Source organism: Scophthalmus maximus, chromosome 3, assembly GCF_022379125.1.
Source record: "Scophthalmus maximus strain ysfricsl-2021 chromosome 3, ASM2237912v1, whole genome shotgun sequence".
NCBI lineage: Eukaryota > Metazoa > Chordata > Actinopteri > Pleuronectiformes > Scophthalmidae > Scophthalmus > Scophthalmus maximus.
In genome coordinates this window covers 3,095,001-3,113,930 of record NC_061517.1, presented here as the reverse complement: position 1 = coordinate 3,113,930, position 18,930 = coordinate 3,095,001, and the positions used below count along the sequence as shown (strand labels likewise).

The following is an 18,930-nucleotide window of genomic DNA, read 5'->3' as shown; positions in this document are numbered from 1 at the left end:
TGCTCCACTTCCACCAACACATGATGTTACATAATGAGCTCCTGGTAACAGGCTGCTTCTCTGGGCAGAGAGAGGAAACGTCTCTGCTTTCACACCGACACACTCGTGTCATGTGCAGATGAATTCAGAGATCAGAGCTTCTCTCTGTCTAATTTGATCTAAAAATCAATGATCAAGGGCCTCGGGGACAGAAAATGATGAAGTCAATACAAATTGTTTTGTATGAAAAAAGCTACATAAAAAATATGGAGGTTGCTCCAGTAACGTCACATAAATCTGATAGTTGTGTAGATTTTAGAATCCCTCACGTTGTCCGGATGGAAACACACAGTATCCTGCCCCTGCGCTGACGCCATCTAGTGGCTCATCGTGGAAGCTGCTGCACCAGCGATGAGTCATCTGCAACAGGGAGGAGGCGTCTGACGTCACTGTGGAAAAAAATAGAAGCCAGGACGCCACCATGTGGTGGAAACAGGATATGCCATCGAATGCATTCCATGTTTGAATTAAATGACCAGATGATTGTTCCTGGACAAACCCAACAATGTCACAATATTAAAATCATATTCTGTTCTCAGCACCTGCGTCATCAGGTCGTCTGACCTGCTGCTCTCAGATCATTCAACACCAACATCTTCACAACTAGAGTAAAAATAAATCAATAAACACAGTCAACGTTTTAAAAAAAGAGAACAACAAAGTTAATGAACACTTAACCCACACATTTATTGGTGACACGGAACGTGTTTTGAAGAGCGCCGACGTCATTTAAATGTGAATTAAATAAATAGCCTGAATAGTGTTCTATTTGACATCAGGCCACGGCGGATGTGCAGTGACTGAGGTCTGTGAAGTACGACTTCTCCCTGTCGCTCATCAGCTGGAAGTGAAGCGTCCGCCGACAGAAGTCACACTCGGCTGACGAGTGCGGCCGCAGCTCCAGACCCACCTCGGTCCACGTCCTCACCAGCTGCTCTGCGGAGGACACGCGGCACACGAGTCATGAACATGGCTGCTCGAAAAGAGAAGCTAAAAAACAAGTCGTAAATGTAGTCGCATGCGGCCCCATAAACCAAACTCGGTGTGTATGATCAACAGATGGCGTGGCATCTTCAATTATTAGCATATGTGCTATAGGCCCACATACACGAATCAAGATGGCGACTCAAATTCTGATCAATACTTGAAAAAAATAGGCTGGTAAAAAAATGCTTTAAGTAGAACTGTCACTAATCACAGCAGTAAGTTAAGTTTATGTTTTAAGATTTATAATGATTGGATAAATGGTGATTGACTTGGTCAATGGTCAATATTACTCTCAGCCCCGCTCCTTTGTGAAGACATTTTGTCTATAAGCGGCCATGTTTTTCCACCAATTTTGCTCTTTTATAATAGATGTTTTTATGTATTTTAATACTTTAAGGCAGCATACCAAATTTGGTGTTGATAAAGTCAAAATTTCTTTTCATATTACTGTTTCTCAGTTTAAGCTAATTAGCGCAAGATGTTGTCACCGCGAACTTAGTTGACCAGAGGTATTTTTTAACTTGAACTTGATGTGTGTCAAATTTCAAGCGTGGTCTTTCCAAAATTACATTTTTGGGACTTAATTACAGCGCCACCATGTGGCCAATTGGGATCATTAGGTTTTTATAAGCTTTCTTGAACATGATCAAAAACCTGCAGAGACTTTAAATCATGTAATTAATCAACTTTGTTCTTAAACATAAACTTTGTTGGTGCAGAATTTGTTGTGTAACTACATTTACTCCTCTCAATTAAGATTTTTCATTGTGAACACATTATATATGACATAGATAGCTCCACCCCCACAAAAAAAGCTTTGTGTTCCCTTCAATTGTCAAATGTGTGAATAAAAAAAAAGAATTTTTAAGAAGGTGGCAAAAGAAAAGTCTTTGGCTATGTTAGATTCAGGGAAAAAAACGAATAGTGTTTACATACCAACAAAGTAGCACATCATCTGTGGCGTGTGGTGCGGTGTGGGGGCGATACGCAGCAGCTCCCCCCCCTTGGCCACGGTGGGGTAGTTGATCGCCTGGACGTAGACGTGGTGACGGAACATCAGGATATCACACATCTCCGTGTTCTTCTCTGCGTTCGCAACCTGACGGACAGATGCACCACGTGTCAGACACATCACAGTAGACTGGGCGGTTAACGTCTCGCTGTAGGGCTCAAGATACAAGCTCACCAGGATTTATTGTGTCTTATCTGTTGTATTGGACAATGCGCACTCATAATATAATAATATAATATACTGATTGGCTGGAATTTTCCTACCCGTAGAGGAATGATGTGGCTCGGACAGTGGACAATGGGAAGGCCCGAGTCCATGAGCATCTGTCGGAGCAGCTTGACGCTCCTCTGGTGTTTCCTGCGGAGCGCCTGGCCTTCTTCACCCTTCAGGATCTTGATGGATTCCCTCGCGCCCGCCAGCAGCATGGGAGGCAGAGAGGTGGTGAAGATGAAGCCGGCGGCGAACGAGCGCACCGTGTCCACCAGAGCGCCGGTGCCGGCGATGTAACCCCCCATGCAGCCGAACGCCTTGCCTGGAAATAAAAAACGAAACAACCCATGACAGGTCAGAGAAGCGCACATGCGACAGACAAGAATATCAGCGAGGCCTTTTCTCTTACCGAGGGTACCGGAGATGATGTCCATCTTGTGCATGACTCGGTCTCTGTCCCCGATCCCTCCTCCTCTGGGCCCGTACAGACCCACGGCGTGCACTTCGTCCACAAAGGTCAGAGCGCCAAACTTGTGGGCAGTGTCACACATTTCTTCCAGCGGGCACACGGCCCCTGTGGAGAGCACGGGGTTGGTTCCTTAGACTATTCATATTTTTATGACATGAAACAACAAAAACTACGTGTTTGTCGTCTTTATAAATGAGATGCAGGGCTGTGGAGACTCTCATTCATCCAGGTCATAGTAATCCATAGTATGTTTTTTTGTTAACTTTGACAAATCCTTCTTTTTTTTATTTTACATTACATTCCATTAATTTTGCTGACACTTTTGTCCGAAGCGACAAGCAATAATCAGAGAAGTCCTGACTGGGAAATCGAACCCCCTGGGTGCAGTCGAATTGTCAAATTGGCTCAGGAAGTTTCCTTAATCTTGAAGTGACCCGGAAGTATTTCATCGGCAGCCATGATAAGAACTGTTCGGATTCTCTAAATGCTTAGGAAAGGTGCTTCGATGCTTCCTTTCCTATCTCCTTTAGCAGAGGGAACACCGGACCTTCCTATGCGAAAGGAAAGGAGAGATAGACGCCCCACAATTCATTGCGGCAGCGATATTTAACGTGACGCGCCATGGACGAACGTAAACTATTCAATCTGAAGTAAAAGAAGAAGAAGAGGAGTATGAATATGACCCAGAAGAGACGTCATCATGTAAGTTACTGTTGAATATGAATCATAACATCTGATGTCACACGGTGGTGAAACATGCTGATGGAGCCGCTGAGGTTTCTGTAGTCCATCTTCGGAAATGTGTAGTTTCACCACGACAGACGCATCAATAACATCCGCTGTCGCATGATGAGGTAGTTTAGTGAAAGTGGAGTCGGATTCTCTGAGCGGCGCGGTCGCCTTTTCCTAAGTCCTATGAATCCTCCTTTACACTTCTCCTTGACCCTGTGACGTTTTCCACAGAGGTCAAGGAATAGTAGAGAGGAAGCAGGATCAGGATCCACCCTGTCTCTGTACCAAAGTCGGAGGTGTAACCCACTAAACTATAGCAGCTTTTTACAATTGTGTGCACACACAACTTTTTTGGTAAATCACTTAAAAACTTAACGGGAGGCTACAAAAATCCCCCATGTCCCCACTTTCCTTCTGAAACACGTCAGTTATGACAACATAAGGGACGAGAGTGTGCCCACCGTCCATCGAGTGCACCGTCTCCAAGGCGACAATCTTTGGAGTCGAGGCGTCCGACTTCTCGAGCAGCTCTCGCAGGTGGCCGACGTCATTGTGACGGAAGACGAACTTCTTGACCCCGCTGTTTCGTATGCCCTGGATCATCGAGGCGTGGTTCCCTGCGTCAGAGTAGATCTCGCAACCTGGACGAGTGCAACAAAAGGAAAAAAGACAAGTCAACACCTTTAACTCTGCCAACAATAAATCTCAGTCCCAATTTTTTTTTTGAATGTACCTGGAAGCATTTTTGCCAGAGTGAACAACGTGGAGTCGTTGGCCACGAAGCAGGAGGTGAACAGCAGAGCGGCGTCCTTGTTGTGCAGGTCAGCGAGCTCCTGCTCCAGCTCCACGTGGAACCTACTTGTCCCTGAAATGTTCCGTGTGCCTCCGGCGCCGGCACCGTGTCTCTGAACGGTTTCACTTGAGTAAAGAAAATACGTTTTTGATCAAACACATGAAGTTAATAGGATTATAAGAGCGATCAGAGATCCGTGTGCCTACTCACATTATAGCCTGGGTGACTCTGGGGTGACGGCTCATGCCGAGGTAGTCGTTGCTGCACCACACAGACACCTCTCTCTTTGCACGAAGCGACTCGGAGTAGTCGTCCGCCATCGGGAACGAAGAGGCCAGCCGGTTCACGGTCTTGAAAACCCTGTAGGTGTGATCGCTCTTCTTGCTTTCAATCCTCTCGTCAAAAAACTTGTCGTACTGGAAGGGAACACCTGGTGGAGGGAAAAAATCAGACAAAAATTTCATACTTTCTCTGAATAATTGTTCAGCTGGAAGAAGAGCTTGGTAACTTTCTTACCATGGGGGAGACGATCCTTTAACAGGCGAGACACTTTTGAAGGTAATGGTTTAAAAAGGCTTTTTGATTCCTCCGTTTGACTCTCGTCTGCCTCGATAAGATCCCCGACCTTTTTACCTGATCAAGAAACATGCACACCAAAGTAATTATAATCGCTATGACCTGTATATAGTGTATGTTATTGCACGTGCTCTGCGACTGCTCACCTGTGCAGGAGTCCTTCTCCTGGACGTCCTCCTGCAGCTCCGTGCCGGCCGCTCGCACCACCCTGTTGTTCTTCTTCTCCACCATCTCCGCAGCCAGGAAGGGGCATTTAGAGCCTACTGCCCCATCAGCAGCAGGGGGCGCTGTGTGTCCCGGAGGCAATTTGACTTCATGCTTTTGATCTATAGAGAGAGCACAGGAGTAAATCTTGATCCATCTGTACAACAAAAAACAAACAAACTATATACATATATATGCAGGGTTGGGTCAGATTACTTTGAAATGTTGTCAGTTACTGTTTATAAATTACAATTTTGTAATCAGTAACGTAATCCATTGGATTAGGAAAATAAAGTAATAAAATTTGGAATACTTTTGGATTACTTCAAAGTGAAACACTGAAAATATTTTAGCTTATACCAAAATAAATTGAACGAAACAACAATATTTTGAGTCCCCAAATTTATCTTTAAAATAAAACATTTTCAACGCATATAAAATGCATTTAGCATATTCAGTGTTTACAAAACAAACAAAAGAGCATTATCATTATCTACATTAACAAAACCAGCAAGCTGAGAGGAGTAATGTACATGGTAATATACTGTCGAGTAGTGTATACAGTGATATGATTTCTTTTTAAAATTGTGATTACAAAATTGCAATATTCTAAAGACACCATCAAAATGTAATAATGGAGAACTTGGCAATGTTACTATAATGTAATTACACATTTTTTAAAATGTAATCTGGTGTGATTACATGTAATCCATCATGACCCAGCCCTGCATATATATATATATATATATATATATATATATCTATATATAGCTCCTGTCCCCTAAATCAGCATTAACTGTATTGATCTGAACCTTAATCATAAAAAGCAGGGTGTATTCATTTCTCTTACCTATTGCAGAGTCTTTGGACACGGACGTTGCAGAGGGCAGAGCTCTGGAGGCCAGGTCCACCATCACTGGACACCTCTGGGCACAGTTCAGGAAAACACTGGGCACCGTGGTCAGGAAGGGGCATCGGCACCTACAAGAGGGAAGAATAATAAAAAATGTCTCATGATAGTTGGTCATGTGAATATTTTAACGGCAAGCACATATATCACAAAGATCAGAAATAACACGGGCAGTGTGATGAAGAAGAATGACCTAATGTCCAAAAGAGCATTTCAGGATAACTTCCGCCAACACTTGTGCCATGAAAAATAGAGTCGTTGCCCATCAGTTGAGTTTTACCTGAACACATCCCAGTCCACCTTAATGTGGCAGATCATAAAGGTCTTACGGAACATGACTGGCTCACTGCTGTAATCTGTGAGCGGTGACACCAGAGGCGATGTTGAAAAGAGTCTAGTCTCGTTCACTCTCTGCTGCAGTCAGCTGTGCCTGACAGGCGGACAGGAGGAGGGAGGAGTCTCGAGGACTGGTCTCTCTACTACAACTGTCCAACCTGTAAGACAAGAGGACAAGAGAGGACACATCTGGAGTCCCCAATAATCACATTCATTACAAAAGAGAATCAGGTATTTTAAGTCTCTGGCAATCAAAATATATCAATTACAAAATAGAAAAACAAAAATATTTTCCATGACATAAATGTTGTACATACATTAGTTGGGTTGGAGAAGGATTCTTTACAGCTTCAAATTACATATAATTTATTGAAAAAAAATCTCTCACAAAACTTAAATGTTATCATCTTGCAAAATAAACAGTATTTATCTACATTCAATTTTACAATATATCTAAATATTGAGCTGCTCCATCTTATACTGTACATGTCAATGAGTATTCGTTTGTCTTTTTTTGAAAACTTTAATATTATTGCAAATTTTTCTTTCCACATCAAGGTGGTTCCAACGACAACCTCTGAAACTGAGATCCTTTTGGGAGTAGTGCGGACTGTAGGTTGTTTTAAATTCAGTTTCCCTCTTAAGTCATACCAGTATATAGATATGATCACTGTCACATCATCGATCGATGCATCTGAAATACTTTTGACGTCACTTATAACTGATACAACAAAATGCCAAAGAAATGTAAAACACAATAAAAAAGTTCCAACCAGTTCATTTAACCGTGGATCAACTGTACTAGGATGAACCACGTGACATGAGAATAATAATCTGATAATTCAGTTCTTATATTAAAAACACCTGGATGATCTTTCTTTTTTCTCTGGTTGTGGTGCTCAGGGCCTCGGTCCGATGGTTTCCTGCTGCAGAACCTCCTTTTGTCAGACGGTGAGACAATGGAGCCTGAGGTCACTGCGGTGACGTAGTAGAAGTAGTAGATTCTAGTAGTAGCGTTAAATGTTATTTAGTTTCCCCAGATTTTTTATTAAAAAACATGGAAAAGGAATTATGAACACAAGATTTATTATTGTTATGATTTTATGACGACAATGTTGTGATTCTAGGTTTACCTGAGAAAACCAATGATGGTGGGATTTAAATTTTGTTTTTTAATAGGGCGTCTCACCGTCAAATTTATTGATATGTAAAAAGACTTGAAAGCAGCAGTTTTGTCCCAAAACCACCTTGAATAGTTGAAATGTGCTCTGCTCATCACCAGACCATTAATAAACTCATACAACCATTCAATGTCTTTATTATTAATAAAAAAAATGTACATCAGGAACATAAACCACACTCTTCAATGGGATCACAGGGATTTTTAATGATATGATGAAACATTTTCTGAAACACGTTCAAGCGCTACAAACTGAACAAACAACACAAATCAAAACTTGTCCTTTCTCTGAAAAGGGTTTTTGCCAACCTGTTTCTCCTTTTCTTCCACTAGGTGGCAGCCTCGTGCTCAGATCCAGCCTCCGTAACGCAGCTTGTTGGGCAGGTAGACGCTGCTGAGGAAATCTGGAGCTATAGTTGCCAGGGACTGTATTTCAGCCTTGACCTTCGTCTGCTGCATCAGTTCCAACTGTACAACATGAGAGAAAACGCACAGTTTTACATGTCAGAGGAAGACGTGAACACACGGACGAAGAATCAGTATCGTCATTCCTCCTACCTCTGCTCTGTTACTGTACATGAACATCTTTCTCCTTTTGAAAATGGAGCTTTACACTAACATCTGAGCAAAGGGGCCAAGAGTTGAGTGTAAGTTCAGTTTAACGTGAACCCTCTCAGCTTAATGAGGCAGAATAACAAGTATAACTCACATTCGTCCAAATAAGTCATGCTTCTGGGTGCTTCAGTGGAAAAAAAAAAAAGGAAAAGCTAATGACAAAAGGAAAACATATTTTTTTTGTAGCAAATAAAGAATAGAATGTAATATTTTACATCTAAGTTACAACTGATAATGTGACAGTTTTCCAAAAGGATGTTGAATCAGGATCAACTGGGGTGGATCCTGATTGTCATTCCTATCGTCTTTTCCTATCTACTATTCCTTGACCTCAGTGGAAAACGTCATGAGGTCAAGGAAAGTTGTCAAGGAGGACCCATAAAACACATTTCCGAAGATGGACTACACAAAACGCATCGGCTCCATCAGCATGTTTCAGTGTTTTACCAACGTGTGACATCAGATATAAATGATTCATACGTAGCAGTAACTTATATGATGACCTGTGTCTCTTCTGGGTCATATTCATACTCTTCTTCTTCGGATTTAATCTTTTACATTCGTACATGGCACGTCACGTTATATATCGCTGTAGCAATGAATTGCGGGGCGTCTGTTTCTCCTTTCCTTCCGCATAGGAGAGGAAGCATTAAAGCACCTTTCCTAAGCATTTAGTGAATCCGAACATTTCTTATCATGGCATTGAATTTGACAATTACCTAATTGACCTAACATCTTATCAAAGAGGCTTCTTCACTTCTGTCTACTCTGTGATGAACGACTATGGTATGTTACTGAAAGTGACGCCTTTGTCTCTCTCCTTACTCTTCTCTCACCTCTTTCTGCCAGTCTGGTTGGCAGCTAAAGTACGGCCTTTTAAGAAGGCTGCCGAGTTTGCTTTCATCTCTCCTGCTGAGGGGGATCAGGGCATCCTCAGGAACCTGCAACCTGAAGAACGAAATGTGTATTTTACTACACACACGACCACAAATTCATTTCCTGACAGTGACAGCACGCAGAGGGCCCTTCTGTTGACGGATGTTTTTCCTACAGTACGTTTCCTCTCATTTTCAATGGACTCTCACCGAGGAGTTATTATATATATACACACATGTTGTGTCTGTGTGTTTAGTGGGAAACATAAAGAGGAAGAAAATGTACAGACTGCAATTAAATGTATGTCAAAAAGCCCTTTTGGCCTAAATTTGTTCGAGGGGACATATACTTAAAAGTCAATATGCTCTCAGACGTAGTTCCTTAAAGGGGGAAAGAAAAAAGAAAGAAGTGAGGGCAACGGCAACAGAAACCAAAACAAACAATCTAAATGTCCCCAGAATATAATCCCAATTAGAGGCAGGAGGAGGAAGTCGGAAGAAGCGAATGTTGAGTCCAAACCTCCGGAGGTCAGAGGGGAGGAGGCCTAGCCACATAACGCTGGGGACGGTCAGACTGTGGGCCTCAAACGACATGGCCTGTGGAAAAAAACACACACACACACACACACACACACACACACACACACACACACACACACACACACACACACACACACACACACACACACACACACACACACACACACACACACACACACACACACACACACACACACACACACACACACACACACACACACACGTCAGTGTAAATATTGTGAGACAGATGACATGTTGCAAACAGAGAGACACTGACCAGGCCTCATCAGATAAGACACAGTGCAGGACTCACCACTGATCCGTACTTGTAGATACACATGATCTCAATGCCTGAGAAAATGAGAGGCAGAGACAAGAGACACACGCTGCAATCACCGACATACCAGAGCAATTATCCACCCAAGACGTGTAACGGAGCTCAGAACAAAGTAAAGCATTACATATGTGTCTCGTCATGCAATGAAAAAGGGGGTTAGCCGGTACGGAGGCAGACGGAAAAGAGAGTCATCCCACCTGGATGAGATCACGCCAACGGAAATAACAGCCAGACTAGGGCAACATGGCAGGTGCTAACATCTGCCGGCTTAGTGGGACATGCAACCCTACTGTGTGTGCGTGGAGATGAAAAGAAGAGTCGAGTGCAGTTAAATGTGTGGAAGTATGTGAAGTATGTGTGAGAGGCGGATGATGTACCGTGAGGGTCAGCATCCACCAGAGCGAAGGTGGGGATGTGCAGCGTGTCCCAAAGCTTCCTCACCATCAGCCTGCTGTTCACATCTGGCACGCCTTTACCCTGACACACACACACACACACGCGCATCTGTTAGGCATCCACAACACTGACGCTGCTGAGATCAATATCATTCAAGTCACCAAAAAGAAAAAAGGAAACACACTGTGATCATGATGCAGGGACTGAGCTTTGTGCAGAAGTCATCATCCAGCAGCCTCTGGAAAGTCGCGTCCTTCTCAACGATCAGGACAAATTTTGCGGCCGATACAATATCTGAACAGGGTGAAGGAAAACAGACCCGGAAAACCAGCACACAGAAAGAACTTCTGTACATACAACATGCAACATTACATTCACAGAAGTACCTATAGGAAACATTCCAAGAAGAATCTATAGGAGACATTGCCAGAAGTATCTATAAGGGACATCCCCAGAAGTATATATAAAAGACATCCCCAGACAAATCTTTAAGGGACATACCTAGACAAATATATAAGGGACATTCCAAGAGGTATCTCTGAGTGACATAAAGAGGAGACACGTGCATAAACACATTACAGGTGCAGGTACAACGTTTTCTCAAACACTTTATATAAAGGATATTTTTAATCCCACTTATGTTTGATGAAACTGCAACGGCCTGAAATAAAACACAGATAAAAACAAGGCTGTGAGTACAACTGACTGTACTGTAGTCTGTACTGCAGACCGCAGACAGTCAGTTGGTGTCTGTTGATCGAGTGTAGAACTGTTTCAGTCAGTTGGTGTCTGTTGCTCAGCCTCACAACAGAGCTGGAGCGGCAGTCGATCCTTGTGTTGTCCTCCTCCATGTAACGCAGGTCACCTGCGATCAGTCCCTTGGACGTGGCCAACTGGTGACGATAGAGTTAAGCGCGTTTAATTTCTGAAAATCATTCCAACTTTAATATCTGTTGAATCAGAAGATTCACATTTCTTCCAACAGGGGTTTCCTGAGATAGGAAGCAGAATTAAATAATGGACTAAAGGAACACATTTCAACTGTGGAACCTGAACTAGAGATGTGTATTTATCTCTCATACAGTCACATGTATGTAATGTGTGTATGTTATGTAAACGGTTTCTCACATTGAAATGGAAGTGAACACTTACCACATGGAGTGACCTGCGAGGAGCTTTTAGCATGCAGGAGATATCATCTACGATACCGTCAACAGTTGTCTGGGAACCAAACAGCTGTGTATTGTTGTAATAGATGTCTCTGTGAAAACAAATACAAAAAAAAATCTTTATTTGGCAATAAGCCAAGACATAACCATACGGAATGTGAATTACTTTATCTGACTTCAGTGATGATGACAAATAACCTTTTGGTAGCGTACGAGTCGCTCTGCACGAGTCTGTAGATCACCGAGAGAATCTTGACAATTTGTGCTTTAAAACAAAGAAATAGATAATTAACAACCTTTTCCATAAACATTCAACACTTTACTCACTATCATGAGTCTTATTTCACATATTTTAAAGGTCTGGAGTGGAGAACCCCCCCCCCCAACTCATTCTGTTTTTAATTAGGCAATCCATGTGGTAAACCGATCCTTAAAAGCCTCTTTCAACATGCTCTGTCTCCGCCAATTCGTCACCTAAAACTAAGACTGACTTTTACCGCCGTTTGTGCAGCTGATGCACATGTTCACAATGAAGACAAACCAAAGCCACGTGAAGTACAGAACCACTGGACAGGTTTTTTGACTGAGAGGAATGTCGGGTTGTCAGGAACAGCACGGCAAAGTCACATGTGAAGCAAAAAAACAAAATAAAAGAGAAAAGAAACCAACAGAGAGGTGCGAGAATCTCCTCACCAAATTTAGTGACAGACGAAGGACAGTCGCTCCTAACGGTGCTGACGGAACTTCCTGAACTCATTTGAAGCCCGACGGCACTGTGAAAGCTAAAGTGGGAGGTGATGAAAAAAAGAACAGTTCGGAAGTTTGAGTGGAAAAGAAAGAAAGGAAGAAAGAAAAAAAGAGGCCATTGAAGAAATCTGTGCACTACATTCACAGCTTTCAAAATCAGCTCCCACCTGTAAACCATCTAAATTTCCCCCACACACACACCCTGAGGGCTACCTAAGGAAAAAAAGGCCTCTCCCCCGTAACGCCACCGTCCCGACTCCTCCTGTGAAGCAGAGTGGATCTGTGGGATTGTGACATTTGAAAGGGGCGAAGCCAGAATGTGCTTTAAGCTGCGGCAAAGTTTGATCCAAACAAGACTAGACAGTCTGCTTTGTTCAGAGCATAAGGTCCCTGCAGCCTCATCACATTAAAGAGTGTGTGTGTGTGTGTGTGTGTGTGTGTGTGTGTGTGTGTGTGTGTGTATGTGCGTGCGTGCGTGCGTGCGTGTGTAACAGTCCTTTCCCATTGCTTATCACTCTGTCATCTTTTGAGCTCAGGAAGTTATTTCAACTTCAAAGTTGCGAGTTTTTAATTTTTTGTTTGCCAAAGCGGTGAGTGGCCTGACCTCCCACAATACGACCTACAGTATCAAGACAATATTCTTTCTTTACACAACATGACTACTTGTGTTCATCTTTTTTTTAAAAGAAGGTCTCACAGACGTTTCAAGGTGGAAAAGGAAACTGTGCTCATGGCTCAGCAGAAATGTTGAACTCGACGTTACCTGACGTTGGCCCAGCTGGATCTGTTGGGCAGCACCAGGACAGGAGCCTCATCTCTGGACAGACTGGTCACTATTCCTAGGATTACGTTCTCGATACGAGCCAGAATTTCCCTGCTGGGAGTTCAAATACGACGAGGAGGATATTTAATGGAAAACAGTGCAGTGAACATGATTATAAAACATAGACACCTAACACGGGGTCGGAACATGACACGAAGCGGAAACATGACATGAGGCCTTGTTAATATTAATGTATATTGTTACACAATGTGATGCTGTTTTTGTTTTTTTAATCTGAAAAACAGTTAATTGATAACATAAACGTTTACTTTTGGTTAATCTAGTGAATGAAAACCCTAATAAGCAATGCATTTAAAATATTGCCATAAAGCAGAACTGTTCATTTATTTACATCATTGTGCACAATTCAAATTTATTCGTGTACCATCAAATCTCAACCTACATTATCTCAAGGCACTTTACATAATAAGGTCAAGACCTGACAATATAACTGTCTCCTGTTCTACACAGTAAATATGGAAATATTTTATTCATTGATATTTTACACATCAACACAGCCAACCGCCATAAAACAATAAGAGAAGAAGAGCCAACTACCGAATGTGACCCACATTAACACGCTAACGAGCTAACAAGCGGACGAGCTAATACGCTAACGAGCTAACTAGCTAAAAGGCGGACGAGCTAACAAGCTAACGAGCTAACTAGCTAATGAACCGGACGAGCTAACAAGCTAACGAGCTAACTAGCTAACAGGCGGACGAGCTAACAAGCTAACCAGCTAACCGGACCTTGCTAGCTAGTCGAGCATCACTTCCGGTGGCAGCAGGTGAACAAGTTACCTGCTCGGCCCTACTTCCTCCCGCCGTGCGTCTGTCGCGACGTCGACGCTGTTCAGCAACTGAGCTCGGAGTTTGTTCACTTCGGTGAATACTTCCGCTGCCTGAGATTCCATCGTGATGTGACGGAGGTGAATGATAACACGCAGGTTAACAACCTCTTCTTTATATATTCAGTCTCCAGCTACATTGTGAGGATTTTACCTCCATCGTGTTCCCGCCCACTGACGTCATTGGTCAACTGACTCAGATGTGACAGATTGATTGGCTGATTGACTTCCTGCCGGAAGAGTCCACCTTGTTGCGGCCGTTTGTTTATGGCATAGATTTGTTTATGGTCTGAGAAGAAGAAGAAGCAGTTTTATGGCTTCCACCATATTTATTCATTAGGAGGATTTTCCACACCACGATATGAATAACTGTTTGTGCCTGTTCAGTATTTGTAAATGGAATCAAGAGGGAAAATCGAAGACGGCAGTAGTCAGCTCCAGTTTCAGCCTTTACTCAAGTACATTTACTCAAGTTTCGCACGAGTTTGGAGTAGTTTTAAATCAGTATTTACATTTTCAGCTACTTAAATGTCATGATTGCAAACTCTTGAGGACTTTTTGGTAAAATGTTTTGTTTTCTCTTTTCTTTTTGTTTGCTCTGGTTTTTACTGTGTGTGGATTTGCATGTGTCGTTTTTCATGTTACATTTCCTTGTGTGTGTGTGTGTGTGTGTCTCTCTCTATGGCTTTAGTTAAGCCACCCTCTGTTGTGCCTTATGGTGTCTCATTTCCTGTTTTATTTTGGATTTTGTGTCCACTTCCTCTTTCACCTGTTTCTCTTGTTGGTGTATTTACTTTCCTTATTTTTTTCCCGCCCTTTTTTCTGCGATTATATGTTTCACCTGTGTCGACCTTGTGTATATAGTCTCTGTGCTTCCCTTTGTCTGTTCTGTCTGCTCTGTGTTGCAACCCCTGTGATATCTCCTGCTATCACCTGCGTTCTTTGCGTTTCCTTATTTGGATTCCCTGCGTTGGTTTTTTGAGCACTTAAATTCACTTACTACCTGCTCTGTACCTCTGCACCTGTTTCAACAATCTTTACAGTAACACAAGCAATAAGAAAAAAGGTAACTTAACTAAAGTTGAGGCACACGAGGAAGGATTACACGGAGAACCCACAAATGAAGACCCAAAGTAAAATAATATTTAAAAAAAAATTCTATTCTACTACATTTCAAAGGTAATACCTGTTCAAAAATGTGTTACTTAAGAAACAAATTGATGGATGCGTCTCTGAAGAAAAGATACATTTTTGATCACAGAAACCAATAAATATATAAAATAGGTTTTCTTTTTATACAGTAACGAGATGTCCTATTTTAAACCAACTCCAAGGGATTAAGAAATCCGCACTCTGATGAAGAACAGGCACCAGGTCCAAGGTGTGGCCCCATTGGCAGTCCAGGACATGGGCTTGGGTCTTGTGGTAGAGGACGTACACCACCGCCCCACGTCGGGTTTTGCAGGAACAACTGGGAAAAGATGTGGCAGGTGCAGTGGCTTACTGTGGCAATATTAGCATTAGGGCCTGTGACCCCCAAACTATGAGAGTGGCTCCATCCGATTTCAGAAATCTGCATTCATGTTGTTAAGCCTTATCACAATAAAAACAAGTTCTTCATACTACTACTTGTAATTTAACTTTGTGATGAAACTGTGTTTTTAATTCGTCTCCTCTCTGTATCCGTGTCCAGGTTGTCAAAGTTAAGATTGCCGAGTTACCAGACTTGATAACCTACAATAAGCAGTGATGTCCTCCTCACATGCACAAAGTGACTGCAAGAAGTTCCCAGTCTTCTTCGTCAAGCTAAAGGTCAGTGCACATTTGCAAACCGTGTCCATTAATAACATCCAGGACTGTGTGTGGCCGCTCAGCGCCTCACTGGTGTAAGGTAGTAGTCCGACGCCGGTGCCTCCGTGGCTCCCGTTTTTAAGACCCTCTGTGTGTGAGCTTGCCACTACTTGTCCAAAGGTGTGTCTACTGTATGTGTGTGTGTTTCTGGATGAGTGTGGTGTTTTCTCCAGGGTGGGTGGGGAGTAATTCAGTCATGTGGAAGTAGTTTTTTTTCAATATCATTTAGATGAAAGTTGTTTACGACGAGAATGCGGGCCAACATGTGTGTTTCATGAACTCGGTGAGATGCTACAAATGTTGTTCATTCTTTCTTTAGCGGTTCCGTTAACTCAAACAGACAGTTATTGACTAATTAGAGCGTTTTTAGGCGCCAAACATGAACATAACATGAAATGAATATGATGCCCCGAGGACATCCCACATATTGCTTCATCAACAACCCTTCGAAACCTGTTTGTTCTCTGTCTCCTCATTGCATCATCAGAGACACGCTCAGATTCTGTAACTGTTAGGTCATCCAGAGTCCCCACCTCTCAGAGCAGCTGGCAGCCATGCTGTGTGTTTGCGGAGGCGCTGCAGTTTTCTTTCACAGTTTTAAACCAGGCCTCGTCTGAGTGTGTGGGAGCCGGGATCTAAAGAGAAGAGGTCTGTGGCCCTGACCTGACCCTGAATATTTCCTAATGTGAAGCTTTACCAAAGCCCCCCCCCCCCTTTCTCCTGAGTGGCTTTGGCAAGCCGCTTCCGTTGCAATGCCTCTTAATTTCTGAGTAATTGCTATCTCTAAGTGATGAAGGACGACCTCCTCACCCAAACTGAAAAAATAAAAATGTAGCATGTGGAAGACCACAGGTTGTGGGGGTCCTTTTTTCTTTCTGTTCCAGACCCCTGCTGTTCCTTTGGTCCAGGAGAGATTTGTGTCGAGTGTGAGGCCCTAACCTGAGGAGACAGAGTGCAACGAGTCATGTGCTTGTCTCGGGATGAGTGTTTGTGCTGGGCTGTAGGGGGGAAGTAGGGGCTGCAGGGTCAGAGGAAAGAGAGAGGGGGGGGGGACCCACTGCAGGTGAGGGGGATTAGCTGCAGCTAGAGGCCCAAAGAAACTAAATACAGATCTGTCAACCTAATCCTCACAAATAGAAAACAGAGCCGCCCTCCCTTCTTTACAATCCACATAGTTCAGCACATCCACCTCCTGCCGCCCCCCCCTCCTTCTTCTACCTCGGGCTCTCCAGCGACTCTGTTTCTCATCAGCTCTTGGCCTGAACCAGTCTGGCTCCGCTGCCTCCTCTCCTAATGGCTCCGCAGACCAGCATGAGTCTGAGCTGACTGATCGTCCCGGCTCCTCTCTGATTGACAGGGCAATACGGCATCACAGAGTGATGAGAGCAAGAGTCAAAGGGGCAAGGCCTCTCGCTGCACAAGACAAGAATCTAAATGGGACCTCTGGCTCGGTGCTGCGTGGACCTTTATCAGGCCCTCACACCTCCAGTAATGGATGCTGATAAGTGCGTGGCCGGGCTGAGGAGACCCAGCTCAGTGTCAATCCCAGACTCTGTGCCGATGACACGAGTGACAGAGTGCCTGAGTGATAACATCCTGCAATGGGATAAGCCCCAACTAAGCTGGGAATTATTGGAAGCTTAAACTAAAATGGAATCTCAGACTGTCAGTGACACTAACTTATAACTGATGGGTCTGGCCTGGACTGTGCTGAGAGCTGGGAATCAGATCCCAGCTTACTCCGGTGTTCCAGAGTGTCACATCCAGAAACTGACAGGCACCCGGGGAGTGACGGGACTGACCGGATGTGGGTGAAAGTAGGTACTGAGTGATCGCAAAGGAGGATTGCAAAGCTGCGGCGGCTCAAATAAGATAAATATGTCATCCGTGTTTGTCTTTTCGGCATTTGCTCTGTCACGAATCTTGTTATTGTAATACCGAAGCAGTAATGTAGGAATCCAGAATGGGATGGGGGATTTGTGTTGCAACTGCCAGTTCCATCTCGTAATTTGGTTCCACATTAGTAAATTATTTGTTATAGCTGAGATGGTTCATTGCGTATTTTTATCTCTTTCTCTTTTTGAGCAACGAACAAATAGATATTTAGCTAAGTAATCTGTCTGCCATAACTTATTTTCTCAGTTATTCCAATGTCACTCTCATAAGTTTAGTTCTTAAAATTGATGTGATGTGTAAAAGAATGCGAAACTAAATGGATTCGATGAGGTATTTGAAAGCATTTGGATTCAATCATTCGATGCTGGATGCTGATTTTTTTTTTTTTCAAATGCTATCAAAACCTAAATGGGATAATATACAAAAAGTGAACCATTTCAAAGCTGTTTAATAAAAGCAGCCTCTCTCTCTCTCTCTCTCTCTCTCTCTCTCTCTCTCTCTCTCTCTCTCTCTCTCTCTCTCTCTCTCTCTCTCTCTTTCGCAGCTGTGTCTCATATGTTCATGAGGCCCCTGGAAGTGTGAGACACCAGAAAAAGGGAACATTTGCAATAGCTCAGCTCCACCTGGTCAGGCGGTTTTAACGGGCCGCCGCTGCACACAGTGGGACTACGCCAGAAACGTGGACGGGCAGGGAGGGAGGGAGGGAGGGAGGGGTAAAAAATGTGCCTCCATCCTCTCCTGTCCTTGTACCACGACCCCACGCTGCTTCATTTGAGGGTCAGATTCCCTGGGGAAAAAAAAATGGTTTGACTGTACACTGTATACGTTGCTCTGCTCAGAACCTCATCTTCCTCCCCGCGTCCAGGCGCCTTCAAACGAACGGCCGCCCGCTGCTCTCTGAGGCAAACGCATGAAATAAATATTAACCTGCCCTCTGACCCTCCTCCTGAGCTGCTGAGCAGAGATAACCAGGCTGAAGGGGAAGAGAATGGGAGAAGAACAATATTGTGTGGGGGAGTGACACCCCCCCCCCCCCCCCCGCACTGCTGTGTGGTCTTCTGTGGAGCTCAGGATCGTGCTCAAACCTGTTGGACTGGTGTGTATTTGCACAGATTGCAGGCAGTTGGATGTTGCGAGAGCATTTCCGCACTTGAGTGATTTTATTACTGTAGATATACTGGCACTGCTGGGGCAGAGAAAAAAGTGTGTGTGTGTGTGTGTGTGTGTTTGTGCCGGCATCATTATTGAATGTTTTGCTCTCCTATTTTATTGTCTGGAATTCTAATGGTACAGATACTCGATCCACGAAGTCTGGACAAAATGTTGAGTTTAAATTAAAGATAACTGGGAGAAAATTCTTTCTGGTGGTTTGTTTTCTGTGTC

At 43.5% G+C, this 18,930-nt stretch overlaps 3 protein-coding genes across 17 annotated transcripts in view; 1 reads left to right on the top strand and 2 right to left on the bottom strand.

The window, feature by feature from the left end:
* Positions 1–701: 701 nt before the first annotated feature.
* On the bottom strand, positions 702–7,894 carry LOC118316584 (5-aminolevulinate synthase, nonspecific, mitochondrial-like). 5 transcript variants are annotated; one of them, XM_047330835.1, is made up of 13 exons: positions 7,758–7,779; positions 7,133–7,243; positions 6,280–6,457; positions 5,873–6,003; positions 4,965–5,144; positions 4,759–4,875; positions 4,453–4,672; positions 4,183–4,367; positions 3,911–4,090; positions 2,658–2,822; positions 2,302–2,570; positions 1,963–2,125; positions 702–975 (listed from the first exon to the last, which is right to left on the bottom strand). In XM_047330835.1, exons 4-13 carry the CDS (start codon positions 5,934–5,936, stop codon positions 815–817), a joined length of 1,704 nt encoding a protein of 567 aa, XP_047186791.1. In that variant the 5' UTR covers positions 5,937–6,003; positions 6,280–6,457; positions 7,133–7,243; positions 7,758–7,779; the 3' UTR covers positions 702–814. The 5 variants fall into 5 exon arrangements, with proteins under 5 accessions (XP_047186791.1, XP_035500435.2, XP_035500430.2 ...); XM_035644542.2 differs by having other exon boundaries at positions 702–970; positions 6,213–6,457; positions 7,758–7,776; XM_035644537.2 differs by having other exon boundaries at positions 6,213–6,457; positions 7,758–7,775.
* spo11 (SPO11 initiator of meiotic double stranded breaks) lies at positions 7,571–13,886 on the bottom strand. The gene is made up of 13 exons (XM_035644547.2): positions 13,754–13,886; positions 12,891–13,004; positions 12,074–12,162; positions 11,579–11,645; positions 11,364–11,472; positions 11,018–11,104; positions 10,836–10,872; positions 10,396–10,505; positions 10,193–10,292; positions 9,792–9,829; positions 9,459–9,535; positions 8,900–9,011; positions 7,571–7,916 (listed from the first exon to the last, which is right to left on the bottom strand). Exons 1-13 carry the CDS (start codon positions 13,864–13,866, stop codon positions 7,797–7,799), a joined length of 1,173 nt encoding a protein of 390 aa, XP_035500440.2. The 5' UTR covers positions 13,867–13,886; the 3' UTR covers positions 7,571–7,796.
* Positions 13,731–18,930, top strand: part of bmp7b (bone morphogenetic protein 7b) — a 31,399-nt gene continuing 26,199 nt past the window's right edge. For 2 of the 11 annotated variants that reach the window (XM_047330842.1, XM_047330840.1), the window contains exons 1-3: positions 13,767–13,899; positions 15,102–15,290; positions 15,494–15,612. The gene's annotated coding sequence lies outside the window, so the exon portion shown is untranslated. Of the gene's footprint in view, positions 14,980–15,101; positions 15,291–15,493; positions 15,613–18,930 lie in introns of all 11 variants that reach the window. The other 9 variants (XM_035644545.2, XM_035644544.2, XM_047330843.1 and 6 more) reach the window with 8 other exon arrangements.